Here is a 17009-nt window from a genome sequence, read left to right as displayed (position 1 = left end):
CTGCAAGTCTCATCCTCATCGAGTGACGGGAAGGGCCCCGGAGCCTGGATTTTATTCAGCTCCACCACTCCTGGCCCACTTTGGCTGCCCTGTTTGCCTGGTTCTGATCCCCAGGACTCTGCTGATAGCTTGGTGGCCGAGCCTAGAGTCCAGAGGGGGAGCTGGTTCTTTGGCTATCAATTTACCACCCTCATCCTGTTATCAGTTTTCATGACTGGCACCCTGTTCCCATGAATCTGACCCTGACTGCTCCTTCTGCTTGATAATTCAGTTACAGATTCCTGAACCTAGACAATAACTTGCTGTGATTACTTCCAACCTAATAACACAGCAAGAACCGAAATACTTGAGCAAAACATAGAAGGCACAGCTATAGCATAAAAACAGGCATGCTCATGCCTTGTTAGAATACCGTCTGCATCCCACACACACAAGAGAGAAGGCTACGTAAGCCAGGTAATCCACTGGGGCTCTTAATGGCAGGTAGCTCAGGTGACCCGATGGTAGTCCTATGGTTAGGTCAGTAAGGTGATCTAAGGCTAATGGATGCCAGGGTGAGAAATCTGAAGTCATTTCTACAAAAATAGACCCAATCATGGTTTTACCAGGAGGAAAGCATGAGAGACCTTAAGGAAACTTCACTGACATATTGGGAAGTTCAATGGGCCCCCCTGCAGGAAAAGCCCCACTGGGAGGACCAAGATCTCGCTCCCCGTTCCTGAGTCCACTCAGCTCTGGACAAGCTTCCCTGATCCCCAGATCCCTGCCTGGCCCTCCGCCTGGGCAGCGGGCACGTCTCACTTGTCACCACCCCTCCAGTACTTCCTTAACACGTGCGTGAAAAGGGGACCTCGGTATTTGTGGATGATGGAAAGAACATGAGCAAGTAAGTGAGGGAGAAAGTGACCACCGGAGTGATGGGGCGAATTAAAAGGGTGGTGGCTGTAAAGGGAGGTGGGCGCGAAACCCTTACAGACGCTGTGAAGAGAAGCAGGAAGCCCGCCAGGCCTTGGGAATAAGGGGAGAGGGGCGGGGCCCGAGGGCTTCTCGAGAAGGGGTCCCGCTGGGGGCTGCGGCAGGGACAGAGCCCACGGCTCAGGGGAGACGGCTCCACGTGGGAAATGGACGAGGCGGCCCCGCAGCAGGCGTGCTCACAGACCTTGACGTCCGCCAGCCTCTCTTCCTTCTGCCAGTCCCACACGGACAGCACGTGGTCGTTGGAGTCGTCCACTGCACAGAGGTTGCTGCCTCCATTCTAGGAAAAAAGGAGGTATTCACAGGAAGACTACACTCGAGAATAAAGCAGACTGAGCGTGATTAAAAAGGAACATAATTTTAATTTTTTAATCACAAGCCTGCTACATCTTTATTAAAGTGTATTTACCCATCACTGTTGAGATCTGCTTAGGACTTGGGCAGACAGATGGTGGGGACAGGGGAATGTGGGGGTTAACAGGCACAGGAGCAGGAGGGAGAGCTCTGGGGCGGACTTCAGTACCGCTTCCGTTAGACCTAGCCTCCCAGGGGCTGCAGAGCTCTCGCACTGGAGGAGACAAGTGTCTGCAGCTCCGGGGCACAGGGCACAGGGCGTGGGGCTGGTTATCGTAAGGTTGTATGAGGGGACAGGTGCTGGGGGTGAGGCGCAAGGCATACTGATGTGAACATGTATGTGTTTCTAACTGGCTGAACTAGTGCTTCAAAGGGCGGTTCATCCTGAGGAAGCCTGGGGACCACGAGGCCCCTCCAGCCCCTGCTTATGGCCAGGCAGTGGGTGGGGATGGCACAGACAGGCAGGGGAAATTCAAGGCCAGGGGAGGCAAGACTGCTCTGTGAGCCTGAGACAGTGTGGCCGAAGGGCCTCTTCTCATCACCATGGAAATGTCTGACTGGGAGCGTGCGGGACTAGGCATGTGCTCCCTCTGACTGAGGGGGCCTGGCAAGCGGGAGGTTTCAGAGTTCAGATCTGGGCACACATCTGGGCAGGTACAGGCGTGTTAACCTCTCCCTCTTCAACCTTGAGCTGAGTCTCACCTCCCTGTGTGGACAAAGCTGCAAGACCCACAGGGTTCACACTTACAGATTTTGAGAATGCGATACAGGTGACGGCTCGGTCGAAAAACCCGATTCCGACGACATGCAGCGTATTCAGCGTCACGGAATCCCAGATGCGCACGTGTGGGGGTAACTGCTGCTTCGGAAGAAAATGCTGGGTCACTCATCATGCCGGGTCTGCAAATTTACCTTTGTATTGATGCTACTTCTACTTTGTCAAAAGCCTTTTTTTAAAAATGCTATTTCCCCCCAGTTCTTTGTTTTATCCTTTTATTTTGTGAGGCTTTATTTCAAATCAGTTTTGATATTTACATGTAAAATATTAAAGTTTTTTTTTTGGCTACACCACACGGCCTGAGGGATCTTAGTTCCCTGACCAGGGATTGAACCCATGCTCCCTGCACTGGAAGTGCAGTCTTAACCATGGGGCCACCAAGGAAGTCCCAAAACAAAAGTGTTTTTTTTTTTTTCTTTTTAATGCACTTAAGACTCTGTGTTTTTACAATAAATAAAATATTCCCAATATCTCATAATAAATTGTGGAAAATTCTGAAAGAGATGGGAATACCAGACCACCTGACCTGGCTCTTGAGAAATCTATATGCAGGTCAGGAAGCAACAGTTAGAACTGGACATGGAACAACAGACTGGTTCCAAATAGGAAAAGGAGTACGTCAAGGCTGTGTATTGTCACCCTGCTTTACTTCTATGCAGAGTACATCATGAGAAACGCTGGGCTGGAAGAAGCACAAGCTGGAATCAAGATTGCCGGGAGAAATATCAATAACCTCAGATATGCAGATGACACCACCCTTATGGCAGAAAGTGAAGAGGAACTGAAAAGCCTCTTGATGAAAGTGAAAGTGGAGAGTGAAGAAGTTGGCTTAAAGCTCAACATTCAGAAAACTAAGATCACGGCATCCAGTCCCATCACTTCATGGCTAATAGATGGGAAACAGTGGAAACAGTAGCTGACTTTATTTTTTTGGGCTCCAAAATCACTGCAGATGGTGACTGCAGCCATGAAATTAAAAGACGCTTACTCCTCGGAAGGAAAGTTATGACCAACCTAGACAGCACATTAAAAAGCAGACATTACTTTGTCAACAAAGGTCCGTCTAGTCAAGAATAGATGGTTTGTTTAGTCTAACCAACAAGACTAGATGGTTTTTCCAGTAGTCATGTATGGATGTGAGAGTTGGACTGTGAAGAAAGTTGAGTGCCAGAGAATTGATGCTTTTGAACTGTGGTGTTGGAGAAGACTCTTGAGAGTCCCTTGGACTGCAAGAAGATCCAACCAGTCCATCCTAAAGGAAATCAGTCCTGGGTGTTCATTGGCAGGACTGATGTTGAAGCTGAAACTCCAATATTTTGGCCACCTGATGTGAAGAGCTGACTCATTTGAAAAGACCCTGATGTTGGGAAAGATCGAAGGCAGGAGGAGAAGGGGATGAGAGGATGAGATGGCTGGATGGCATCACCTACTCAATGGACATGAGTTTGGGTAAACTCCAGGAGTTGGTGATGGACAGGGAGGCCTGGCATGCAGAGGTTCATGGGGTCACAAAGAGTCGGACACAACTGAGCGACTGAACTGAACTGAACTGAATATCTTCCGAAGGTCATGGCTCCTGTGGCCAATTTAGCTGTAGGGGAGGTCTACCAAGTTTTAGGGGCTTCTCTGGTGGCTCAGATGGTAAAGAATCTGCCTGCAATGCAGGAGACCTGGATTTGATCCCTGGGTTGGGAAGATCCCCTGGAGAAGGGAATGGCAACCCACTCCAGTATTCTTGCCTGGAGAATTCCATGGACAGAGGAGGCTGGCAGGCTACAGTCCATGGGGCCGCAGAGTCAGACACAAATGAGCAACTAATACCAAGTTTCAAACTTTGAACAGTCAATTCTTGATAACTGTCCCACAGGAACTGATATTCCCATTTGTATATCTAAAACATCTAAGTTTTAAAACTGAAACATGACAAAGAAAATGGAGTCTCATGTAAGGGTTATTCTTTTGAAGTTTGTCTTGCCACTAAGGGGTAAGCATGTTTAAATTCATCATCATGACTACCACCTGTGGTATTAAGAACTTCACATTCTTGGGCCCCACAGGAGATTGATAATACACAAATACAAGCTTAGAATGGTTATGATTAGTTCAAAACTTTCTCAGCTGTGCTAATTTTTCTCTTCCTTGATAGAAGAAAGCATCACAGAACCACCAGCAGATTTATCAAGAAAAGGACCAGCTTTGTACACAACGGACGGGGGGACTGGGCTCTAGTCTGGATTTGTCTCTAAGTAGCTGGATGTTTGCAGTCACTTGGCCTCTCTGGACTTCTCCACTTGTAAATGGAAAGGAACAGCTCAGCTATTCAGAGGGCTCTAAGGCTCTGATACCATTTCAAGGCCAGAAACTGAAATACACAGTTCATCCACTAGAGGGAGGAACAAATGATTTACTAGTGATCTCAAATAACTTTTAAAGGTCATTTAACATTAAAAAAAAAAAAAAGAAGACTCTGTTCCCTGTGTGCTTACAGAATAGCAGTCTGATTTCCATTGTTCCTATTACCTCCTTTCAAGTGTAGGATTTTAATGGAAAATAGCATAAATATTTAAAATTTGATGTTATTAAAATACTTTCTGAAAAATGGTAGCACTCAGGATAAAAATGGAAATACTTAACGTAATTAGTTTCAGATTATACATTGTGCATTGATAGACTATACAAAAGTAGACATCAGAAAAGTTACTAGATGTTTTGGATAAAACAACAATGGCCACAGATTGTGGTAAATAAGTGGAAGCCAGTTTTGAATTGCTGTGTTTGCCAAATTCCACTAGCTCCTTCTCTGATTCCTTAAAATACAAACTGAAGTCTTTGCTTACAAAATTTTGCAAAAATCCTTCCAGCAGCCCTTGCAGATGACACATAGACACACACTCCATGGATTAAAGTCATGATAACAAGGGACTCATTCACTGAAGAGGCAAAATGCCCCATAGTCAAACGATTATTTTTCATGATTTTAACTCAACATGTTAATGTTTATCACGTGAGTAAATAATATTGGAAGAATTAATGACTTCTTAGGCAAGAGCGATGCTATTTAAAAATTAGCTGAAATTAACGTGAGCTCAAGGGTTTTTTTTTTTAAGGTCAGTGTAAGAATTTTCATTTGCAATAAAAATTCAAATTAAAGGATTAAATTCAAATTTGAGCTTCCCAGGTGGTGGTGCTAGTGGTAAAGAGCCCATCTGCCAATGCAGGAGATGTGAGAGACACGGGTTCCATCTCCAGGTTGGGAAGATCTCCTGGAGGAGGGAATGGCCACCCACTCCAGGATTCTTGCCTGGAGAATCACACGGATAGAGGATCCTGGTGGGCTCCAGTCCATGGGGTCGCACAGAGTTGGACACGATGGAAGCAGATGAGCATGCACGCTCACAGACATTATATCCAACAGCTTATTCATCAGCAAAATATTGTCAAAAAAATCATTTTGTGTTACCAGTTCATTACAAAAACATGAAAAGATTACTCACTTTTCCATCCTTGGACGTGCCTGCGACTTGTCCTGTGGCTATTGTGACCCTATCGGGGTGAACTGCAAGGCTAAAAAGAGATCTTCATAAAACATCTGTTCTTACGAAAGTCCAAACTCAAGTTTTCATAGTTTCATTTACCTATATTAACAATGTGTCTATGTTGATTAAACGTTCAGACTGCAAAAACAAACAAACAAACAAACAAAAAAAAACACAAAACCCCAAACAAACCAAACAAAGAAAACAGAAAACGTCTACTCTTTTAAAGGTAAGCTTCACTTTTCCCTTGATCAAATACACTCTGGTCAAAAATTTAAATGTGAGAAATATACAGTGTCCAATTTCTTACACACTCTTGATAAATTCTCTGGGCTTCCAAAGACCTTAGACCATTGGTACATATTTCATTTCATCTTCATTTCTTTATCTATAGGGAATTACCAAACTCAAGGGAAATGCATCCCCTGATTGGGAAATACCACTTCGATCTCAGAACTGCTTAATTAGTGTACAGTCTTTATTAAGAAGTCATTTTGAGTCCATCAAACAGCAAAGACATCATCTTTTTTTTCAGCAGGATTTTTATAACTGATCAGGGACTTAGGACAAATAGAAATAACATAAACCCATCTATGTATCCACCCATCTTTCTAAGATATATAAAATCATTACCAAAGGTATAAATGAATTATAGGAAAAGCAGACCCAGCCAGAAACAAGAGGCAAAACATTTTTATTAAAAACTGCACACCCAAATTAGAAGCCATTAGCACGAGAAGACCTCCAGATAGGGGTCTGTTGGAGCTATCTGTTTACATAACACGGCTGTTTAAGACAATGTGTCATGAGAAGAGAAAACCAAAGAACAGGTCTTAGAGCGCCAGGGAGCCAGAATACAGCCCAGAGCACAAACAAGAGCTGTTCTCAAAGACCCCATTTTCTCAGCTCCCTCTGCTTCTCTGTAGTTCTATCCATCACAGAACCCTTTCTGCCAATGCCCTTTGCACAGGCGTCACAGGCATCGGTTTTGAGGACTCACCACTTCACGTCGTCATTGTGGCCCGCGTAATGCCTCTGAAGCTGCTCCTCCACGTTGTACAGCACGACCACCGACGCGATGAAATAGACGGTCTCGCCCGTCGGGAGCAAGTACAGGTTATTACGGCAGTCTCGACCCCTGTACCCGTAGCTTCGTGCATGTCAAGATAAAACTTGCCTTCTTTTAGGAGCTAACAAAACATCAGCTTTCTTCAGCTGGGACAGGCACTAAATTTCTGTGACTGTTACCATCAATTTCACTAATTTAAAGAAGACTAAATTTGAAATACTCCATGCCAAATATTCAATACATCGGACCCCCCTCAATAGGCAGGCAATAAAGTTGCAAAAGGTAATTGATGTAGTGGAAATTGCTGATATTTTTTTTAACAATACAAAGGTGTGGGTTTTTTTGAAAGTATGTATTATAATGACCTGGTAGCTCAGCTGGTAAAGAATCCGCCTGCAATAAGGGAGACCCCGGTTCGATTTCTGGGCCGGGAAGATCTGCTGGAGAAGGGATAGGCCACCCACTCCAGTATTTTGGGGCTTCCCTGGTGGCTCAGATAGTAAAGAATCTGTCTGCAATGCGGGAGACCCGGGTTCCATTCAGCTTGATGAAACATGGTGATTTGCTGTTCTACTGCTAACAGGAACTGGATCAGACGCTTGTGTAATAACTAGGAAGTGAACTCTTTGATTTGGCCCATCAGTCACGGGTCCAGGAAATCAGTGGCCAGGGCCTACACTACTTTGTTGAGCTGCTGAAATCTTATGTGGATACGTTTCCCTCACACCTAGGCTGGGTTTAAATTTTTCCCAAGCTGGTCTCCTGAAAGGCCGGTGACCATAACATTCTGTTAGAGGTACTATCCTGACTCTAGAATCAAAGTCACCTGAAGGGTGACTTGACACTAATTTCCCGAGAATGCTGGGGTACTCTGCTCATTTCTCTTTCCTTTCTGCTGCCTCTCTTGCATACCGTTTATTCTAGTTACCTCACTACTTGCTGAGATCTGCTGAACCATGGCCACAGTCTAGAATGCGTCCACTTGCTGTCTTGAATCTAACTTTTAAAGCCAAGGGCTTGCTTCTGGGACTGGAATTGAAAGGCAGAACAGGGCCACTGAATCTTGTCATCTTTGAACTCTCCACGTTATCGTCATCCTGAGACACACACCTGCTACAGGGGACCTGAAACTGCCGTCACGCTGGTGCTGAGGGAGAGAGGCTCAGCCTGGTTCTAGAACCATGGCTGGAAGATTACTTGAATCCTACTACGGTCAGTGGCTTTTGTAGCTTGTTTGGAAAACAAAACACATCTGACAGCGTCGTGTGCGTGCAGGCGTGCTCAGTTGCGTCTGACTCTTTGCAACCACGTGGACTGTAGCCCACCAGGCTCCTCTGCCTGTGGAATTTTCCAGGCAACAATACTGGAGAGGGTTGCCATTTCCTACTCCAGTGGGTCATCCTGACCCAGAGACCCAAGTCTCTGGCGTCTCCTGCGCTGGCAGGTAGATTCTTTACCACTCAGTTCAGTTCAGTTGCTCCGTCGTGTCCGACTCTTTGCAACCCCATGAATCGCAGCACGCCAGGCCTCCTTGTCCATCACCAACTCCCGGAGTTTACCCAAACTCACGTCCATCGAGTCGGTGATGCCATCCAGCCATCTCATTCTCTGTAGTTCCCTCCTCCTGCCCCCAATCCCTCCCAGGGTCTTTTCAAATGAGTCAACTCTTCGCATCAGGTGGCCAAAGTATTGGAGTTTCAGCTTCAGCATCGGTCCTTCCAATGAATATTCAAGACTGATTTCCTTTAGGCTGGACTGACTGGATCTCCTTGCAGTCCAAGGGACTCTCAAGAGTCTTTTCCAACACCACAGTTCAAAAGCATCAATTCTTCGGCACTCAGCTTTCTTCACAGTCCAACTCTCACATCCATACATGACCACTGGAAAAACCATAGCCTTGACTAGACAGACCTTTGTTGGCAAAGTAATGTCTCTGCTTTGAATATGCTATCCAGGTTGGTCATAACTTTCCTTCCAAGGAGTAAGCGTCTTTTAATTTCATGGCTGCAATCACCATCTGCAGTGATTTTGGAGCCCAGAAAAATAAAGTCTGACACTGTTTCCACTGTTTCCCCATCTATTTCCCCTGAAGTGATGGACCAGATGCCATGATCTTAGTTTTCTGAATGTTGAGCTTTAAGACAACTTTTTCACTTTCATCAAGAGGCTTTTTAGTTCCTCTTCACTTTCTGCCATAAGGGTGGTGTCATCTGCATATCTGAGGTTATTGATATTTCTCCCGGCAATCTTGATTCCAGCTTGTGCTTCTTCCAGCCCAGCGTTTCTCATGATGTACTCTGCATAGAAGTAAAGCAGGGTGACAATATACAGCCTTGATGTATTCCTTTTCCTATTTGGAACCAGTCTGTTGTTCCATGTCCAGTTCTAACTGTTGCTTCCTGACCTGCATATAGGTTTCTCAAGAGCCAGGTCAGGTGGTCTGGTATTTCCATCTCTTTCAGAATTTTCCACAGTTTATTGTGATCCACACAGTCAAAGGCTTTGGCATAGTCAATAAAGCAGAAATAGGTATTTTTCTGGAACTCTCTTGCTTTTTTGATGATCCAGCAGATGTTGCCAATTTGATCTCTGGTTTCTCTGCCTTTTCTAAAAACCAGCTTGAACATCTGGAAGTTCACGGTTCATATATTGCTGAAGCCTGGCTTGGAGAATTTTGAGCATTACTTTACTAGCATGTGAAATGAGTGCAATTGTGCGGTAGTTTGAGCATTCTTTGGCATTGCCTTTCTTTGGGATTGGAATGAAAACTGACCTTTTCGAGTCCTGTGGCCACTGCTGAATTTTCCAAATTTGCTGGCATATTGAGTGCAGCACTTTCACAGCATCGTATTTCAGGATTTGAAATAGCTCAACTGGAATTCTATCACCTCCACTAGCTTTGTTCGTAGTGATGCTTTCTAAGGCCCACTTGACTTCACATTCCAGGATGTCTGGCTCTAGGTCAGTGATCACACCATTGTGATTATCTGGGTCATGAAGATCTTTTTTGTACAGTTCTTCTGTGTATTCTTGCCACCTCTTCTTAATATCTTCTGCTTCTGTTAGGTCCATACCATTTCAGTACTTTATTGAGCCCATCTTTGCATAAAATGTTCCCTTGGTATCTCTAATTTTCTTGAAGAGATCTCTAGTCTTTCCCATTCTGTTGTTTTCCTCTATTTGCATTGATCGCTGAGGAAGGCTTTCTTATCTCTTCTTGCTATTCTTTGGAACTCTGCATTCAGATGCTTATATCTTTCCTTTTCTCCTTTGCTTCTCGCTTCTCTTCTTTTCACAGCTATTTGTAAGGCCTCTTCAGACAGCCATTTTGCTTTTTTGCATTTCTTTTCCATGGGGATGGTCTTTACCACTAGCACCACCTGGAAAACCCTCTATGTTAAGTGGCTATATTGTTTCAAATATTAAGCAGTATGAGGTTATAAATTCTATTCTAAGAGAAAAAAAGTTGAGTTTTGGCATTCCTTATATTTTAAAGTATTTAAAAAGAAAATTTTCAGATACTGGTTAATGACTTTCAGTCTAAGTTATAAACCAATTATGAGTTTACTGCTTATTGTAAATGGGCACCTATGTATTTCACTTAAAACATTTTTTTTTACATTATAAAAAATACATGTAAAAGGTGTGAACAGTATACATGCATATATGAGGTCACCTGGTTGTCTAGTGTTAGCTCTCTGGGCTCTCGCCGCCATGGAAAGTGAAAGTATTAGTCGCTCACTTGTGTCCGACTGCGACCCCATGGACTGCAGCCTGCCAGGCTCCTCTGTCCATGGAATTCTCTGGCAAAGAATATTGGAGTGAGTTGCCATTCCCTCCTCCAGGGGATCTTCCTGACTCAGGGATGGAACCCAGGTCTTCTGCATTGCCGGCAGATTCTTTACCATCTGACCCACCAGGGAGGCTCATGTATCTATATATCAATAAAAGGTAACAAATTTAGGTCCTCCTTGTCCTAACCATCCACAGCTCCTCAGGGATAATAACCTGTTAAGATTTTAACATATATGGTTCCAAAGCTTGAAAACTATTTCAGAGCAAAACATCACTTGAACTTGGATGTGAAAAACCACCATTTATTTGCTGCAAATTCCACTGTTTCCCACCTTTTAAAATGTGAGTTGGGAGTAGGTTGAACAACTGGGTCTTGCATGATGTGTTTCAGATTTGATTTAACCAATTCAAACAAGCAGTGACTTAAAGAAGAACGGGGTCACTTTTCATGCGCCAATACAGACGGCAAAATAGCTGCAGGCGGACACTTAGTGACATCTGAATCCGGAAAAATAAAAAAATAGTTTGAGAAATTTAGGTACAGAAATAATTGCAAAAAACTTCCAAGGAATATGATCTTATAATTTCAAATAGTAATTCTTCTAAGTGAAATAACAATAGCTTCAGTTTAAACCAACTTCAAGTAATTTGTTGTCAGGGTTTGGCATTAAACTGGTATTCAATAAACAGCTGTTTGAGGGTGAAGAAAGGATTTTGCTCTTTGTCTTAAAGTCTGGATGGACTGGAAGGTGGACTCTGTGGGTTTCTAAAGTAAAACAAAATAGTAAAATTAAAAAAAAAAAAACAACCCCAAACAACACTTCACCCTCTTTCACAGGCTCTGTTTCTTGATTTCTTGTCTTTTATTCCCTCCTTGGTAGTTCATTCACTATCCCAAGCCTCATATTATGAAGATTCTAGCAGCTTTATTTCAAGAACGCTAGTCATATGGCTGACTCAGATTTCTGTGGCCTAGATCTTATGAGAGCTTTTCCTTTTCCTAGTGGTATTATATTGATGCTCTGTGTCCGTTTAACTTAAGCCATCCGTTGTACTGTATTCCTTTCATTTAGTACTGAGTCCATACTCATGTTCAATTAGTCACTGTTTTTTAAGGTTTTTTTTTTTTTTTTTTTGCTTTTTTAAATTGATGTATCATTGATTTACAATGTTAAGACCCCACCCTGTGGCACGTGGGATCTCAGTTCCTCAATCACGGATCGAACCCATACCCCCTGCATTGGAAGGCAAAGTCTTAACCACCGGCCTACCAGGAAGGTCCCTAGTCACTGCTAACTTGAAGTTAAGATTCCCAAGCTTGGCCAAAGCCCGACTTGGTTGAGGGGCAATGCTAGCCCTTCCTTCCAGGGAGTCCCTCTTTCTTTCTTTGGGTTTAAAAACTTTTTGCCATCATGGTTTAGTTTTATGGGTTTCTACCACTGAATTTCAATAAAAGCACTCATCAACTGATGACTTCAGGGCAGACTTAATGAATAAAGGATACACCCATTCCAGCTTCAGTCTCTTGGTTGGCAGTTCTACTTTTGCTTCCAAATTGTAAGAATCCACTTGATCTTTGGGCATGTACATGGTAACAGGGCGTCCACGAAGAAACATTTTTACATATCCTTCTTCTATGAAGAGAACAAAGACGTCAGTAAGACACCTTGGTGCCCAGGGTACCTGAAAAAAAGTTGTATTTTCTCCATCCTTCCAATGCAAAAGTAGAAACGTTGCCCTTTGTCATTTCTGATTAAAATCCTAGGGAAAACTAACTAAAACACAAACAGTTTGAAATAAAAATGTTCACCTTGTTTGCCTTTGACATTCTGCTTACTTAAGTAATGTGAGAAATTATAATAGGCAGAAAAGAATTAGACTCCAACAATTATTCTCCATGAGAGATTTTAGTGCCTATAGGTTCTTTATCATCAGGAGGGGGAAAATGCCACCCCAAAAAATTACAACTAACACAAGAAATCCACTTAAATTTTTTTTTTATTGAGTTCAATGGATATACAATTGCAGTATCAAAATTCATAAAATATCTTTCAATATTTAAATCGGTTTGTTATAGTGCAATGTAAAAAATGTGTCTTTATGTATCTTTCACATTGGATAATTCAAGTGCAAAGGCCACAAAACCGGCAGAAGTACATGCTGGGATGCATGCAAAAAGGAAAATGCTCAAAGAAAAGCTAGAAACAGAAAAGAAAAGGACAAAAGACCCATTAGAGGGAGAAGCTGGGGAATAAACCTTTCTAGAACAAACATTTTTATAACAAAATCACTTCTGAATCTTTAATAAATTACAGGGATGAAAGTAAAATCCAGTAATACACCAACAAGGGGCCACTCCTGACTTTAAACAAAGACAAACAATCTAGGGTTTTCTGGCTAGTTTTCAAGATATAATAAGGCCAAAGAACATGTCTTGTGAGCTCCTGATGAATTCTGTTTGGATTCAGAACTCACTGCATTCTGATGCTTCACTGCAGATCAAAGGACTGGGCCCCTTAATGGCATTTAAATCGGGCAGTTGGGGCTGTACCATAACTCAACAGAAAAATTATGCCCAGAGAGGAAACTGCTAAGGAAGTCATAAAATGATTATAACGTTGTAAGTACCACATTCGCAAATTAGTCTTGTAAGCCTTATTCCTGAGGATTTTCAGACAAAGCCACATGCGATATTGCCTAAAAACTGAGAGGCCATTGCACTTTTACGGTGTGTGCAATCCAGGTCTTAAATGCATGCATGTGACACACTCTTCACTCTGCATATTAAATCTGACTTTTAAGTAAAAACCAACATGTGTTCACTCCTGCCCAGTGTGCCAGCTGCTGTGTTCTGTGGTGCTCCTGTGAGAGTGCTCTTCACTAGACTCCATCCTCCCCAGTTCCACTGGGAGGAGCCCATTGGAGGCCCCCAGGGCTGCAGGCTTTTGTACGGCCCCCATCCCCTACCCTGGTGATCTTAGCTACCAAACCCATCAAGGCCCACACTGGATTCGGGATCCTTCTCCTACTCTCCTACCTGCTGGACCCAACGCTCTAACTGCCCTGTCCCCTCTTCCTGTATACGACATCACTGGCCACAACTGCCCCCCACCCCGGGGTCCTTCTCTCTCTGTCTCTGCCACCTACACACCCACCCGCTCTGTGCATCTACCCACGTTCGCCTCACCTGCCCCCTTCCCTTCATTCATCCCTCAACCACATCTCAGCTCTTCAGACGGTGTGGCCATCAAAACTGAAGACCTAAAAGGCACTCAGTAGATCAATGGAAGGGGGACAAAGAGGGGTGGGTGTGGTGGCTTAAATGACAAGTGATTCCATGAATTCCCTTTGTAAGAGGGGAACCACAGAATGCAGATTTAGAATAAAGGGAATATAATGTCACCCTGCAGCACACACCAAAAATCCATATAGATGGAATATCTACTTGAGTATATCGTTATGTACTGGAAAAGTCCTTATGACAGGTTGACTTAATGGGCAGATCTACGTCACTGGACCGAGAAGAAAAGCTCTGGAGTTAGCCTTGGCACTGTTCTGGACAGCTAAGTCAGACATTCTACATCTTAGAAAAAAAAAAAAAAAACGCAGCGAGGGAAAGCAATCTTTGCTTGCTTGTTCTTTTTTTCAGGCATGTTAGGATAACAGCACACAACCCCCAAACCCAGAGGTGCCACAGGGAGCGGCCAGCAGCAGTGCAGGTTCCAGAAAACGGGGCATCCAGGGCTCGCCCTATAGCTCTCTTAACATTCATACAGATTTTAAAAAGAGTTCTTGTCATCAGCCAATCATCACCGAAGGTCTAGTTTTTAGCTCCTCATTCAGACCCGCCCGAGTAAATGCTCAGGACTGCTTTGAAGCCCAGTAAACCCATGTGGTTTGCATCACAAAGCATTTTCATACAAGGAGGGTAGCTGGTGGCCTGTATGAAAAGAGTTTCTGCAGCCTGGGGAGCAGCTTTGCTCAGAGAGCTATGAGGCTTCAGAAATGCCGCCTACCTTTGCAGTGCGTCACCCGGCGTTTCCCTTGGGATTTCGGAGACAGAGACAGAAGTGCTGGGTAAAGAGATGAGGGGGCACTGCGAGAGTGACTGGCCTGCCTGCAGGGGGCGCTCTTGAGCCCCCAGGCCCAGAGGCTCCCCCGCCCCCATCGCTAGAAAAACCTGGACACATTTCAGGGGTTCTGACAAGTGCACACCAGACCTACTCTGCAGGCTGAGGGCGATTACATTTTCAGTGAGTAATTTCATGCTTCCTGAAAATGAAATGAATATTGAGGCACATGCGCTTAAATAGGAAAGTCTGACTCTCGTGTTTCGATGCTGAACTTAAGGGGGGGAAAGAAACTTGGAAAATTAAATGAATTTATTTAGCCCATTGCACAAAATCTTGTCAAAGATTTTGCATTTTTAAGTATGCTTTCAAATAAGCTTACTATTCTAAAAATAGCAGCTCCCTTATTATAACACATGTTAGAAAAGATACATGGAAAGATATATACGGACTATTAGTTGGCAGTTTAGGAAATCACAGGCAGAAAAAGAAAGTCGCATTTAGATAAAGTTGTAACTGGATACATCAGAGACTTTCCCTTTCAAGAGAAAGGCAAATGCTGGTGATGGGAGAGCCCCCATTAGTAAGGAAGGGGGGAGAAAGGCAATAGGGTGTTTTAACCGAGAAATTTCATGTAACGGCATGTCACTCTTTCTCCTTATGGATGTCTCTTGAATCCGTTTTAAATGGGGGCAAATGAAGGGTTTAGTCTTGATGACCCTTTTCTGGGTGGTCTCTGAGTGATGTGAGTCGCCAGACCCCCAGGTACAGGCTGATAGTGAGCACTCAGCCCCCAGGCCCTCCACACAGACCCCCGTGTTCCGCCATCCCAGCTGCCCCTGAACAACCACTTCTTACTGCCCCTCAAGTACCGCGGTGAGTAAGGGGCGCCCGCACTGACATTCAACCAGCCTTACCTGCGCTGAAGACCGGCTCCTTGGGTTTGCTGTGGAGACAAAACCAAAATAGGTTTTATTTCTTTCTAAATTTATGTTTAATTGGAGGAAAATGGCTTTTATAGCATTGTGTTGGTTTCTGCCATACAACAACGCAAATCAGCTTACAATATGCACCCTTTTGAAAGCCTTTATTGAATCTGTTACAATATTGCTTCTGTTTTATGCTTTGGTTTCCCCTGCCTGGAGGCATGTGGGATCTTAGCTCTCTGACCAGGGGTTGAACCCACATCCCCTCACTGGAAGGCAAAGTCTAAACTGCCAGACCACCAGGGAAGTCCCCCAAAACAGTTCTTAAAGGGAAGCATGGGCTGGTGGTTAGTCTCAGTCACAGAAGACCCCTCACCCACTAGCCACACTAGTTCGTCACACAGATGCCGAGTGAAGAACATATGTTAAAAAGAAACACAAAGCCATGTAACCGCAAAGAGGAACAGCGTCAACAAAAATGCTTAAAACCAAGTGCCAGGGATGACAATCCCAACTTTATCACCAAAGCTGTACTTTTTATGAGAGCAAAGAAAGGTTTGGAGAAGGAAAACGCGTGGTTAACCAAGACGGGCACAGCCCTGCCTAAATGCGTAGAAAGGTTTGTTTTTCTTCCCCACGTGCTTCTGGCAGATTATTTGAAGAACTGACTTAAAACTAGCAAACTCCTGTCTCAGGGGCTTTGGCGAGAGAACTTAAGCACCAGGCTCCCGAAAGGGGAGGAACTAAAGAACCTCTTGATGAGGTGAAAGAGCCAGCTTAAAACTAAATGTTAAAAAACTAAGATCACGCCATCAGGCCCCATTGCTTTATGGCAAACAGAAGGAGAAAAGGTGGAAGTAGTGACAGATTTCCTCCTCTTGGGCTCAAAAATCACTGCGGATGGTGACTGAGGCCATGAAATCAGAGGACAACTGCTTCTTGGCAGGAAAGCTATGACAAACCTAGATGTGCTGAAAAGCAGAGACACTACTCTGCCGCCAAAGGTCCGTACGGTCAAGGCTGTGGTCTTCCCAGTGGTCACGCACGGTTGTGAGAGCTGGACTATAAAGAAGGCAGAATGCCAAAGAATTGATGCCTTCGAACTGTGGTGCTGGCGAAGACGCCTGAAAGACCCTTGGACAGTGTGGAGATCAAACCAGTCACTCTTAAGGGAAATCAACCCTGAATACTCGCTGGAAGAACTGATGCTGAATCTGAAGCTTCAGTATTTTGGTCATCTGATGCAAACAGCCAACTCACTGGAAAAGTCCCTGATGCTGGCAGAGATTGAGGGCAGAAGGAGAAGAGGGCATCAGAGGATGAGATGGCTGGATGGCACCACCGATGCAATGGACACGGACTTGGGCAAACTTTGGGAGATGGTGAGGGACGGGGAGGTCTGGCGTGCTGCACTCCATGAGGTCGCAAAGAGTCAGACACAACTGGGTGACTGAACAACTCCCAGGAGGATGGCTCTTGGGGGGAAGATGAGGGGGCGGAGGAAAG

General features: G+C 44.3%; 1 protein-coding gene across 6 annotated transcripts in view; it reads right to left on the bottom strand.

Annotated features, from left to right (window-relative positions):
* EML1 (EMAP like 1) overlaps positions 1–17009 on the bottom strand; it is a 204593-nt gene that overhangs the window by 22003 nt on the left and 165581 nt on the right. For 2 of the 6 annotated variants that reach the window (XM_061395308.1, XM_061395306.1), the window contains exons 5-11: positions 15495–15523; positions 14524–14580; positions 12012–12141; positions 6644–6793; positions 5602–5671; positions 2078–2191; positions 1160–1255 (exon numbers count right to left, since the gene is read on the bottom strand). In XM_061395308.1, the coding sequence (XP_061251292.1) occupies positions 1160–1255; positions 2078–2191; positions 5602–5671; positions 6644–6793; positions 12012–12141; positions 14524–14580; positions 15495–15523 (646 nt within the window). The remainder of the gene's footprint in view (positions 1–1159; positions 1256–2077; positions 2192–5601; positions 5672–6643; positions 6794–12011; positions 12142–14523; positions 14581–15494; positions 15524–17009) is intronic. The other 4 variants (XM_061395312.1, XM_061395311.1, XM_061395307.1 and 1 more) reach the window with 3 other exon arrangements.

Source organism: Bos javanicus, chromosome 21, assembly GCF_032452875.1.
Source record: "Bos javanicus breed banteng chromosome 21, ARS-OSU_banteng_1.0, whole genome shotgun sequence".
In the NCBI taxonomy this organism is placed as follows: Eukaryota; Metazoa; Chordata; class Mammalia; order Artiodactyla; family Bovidae; genus Bos; species Bos javanicus.
Note: the sequence above shows the minus strand (reverse complement) of the source record. Positions and strands in the feature narration are given on the sequence as shown.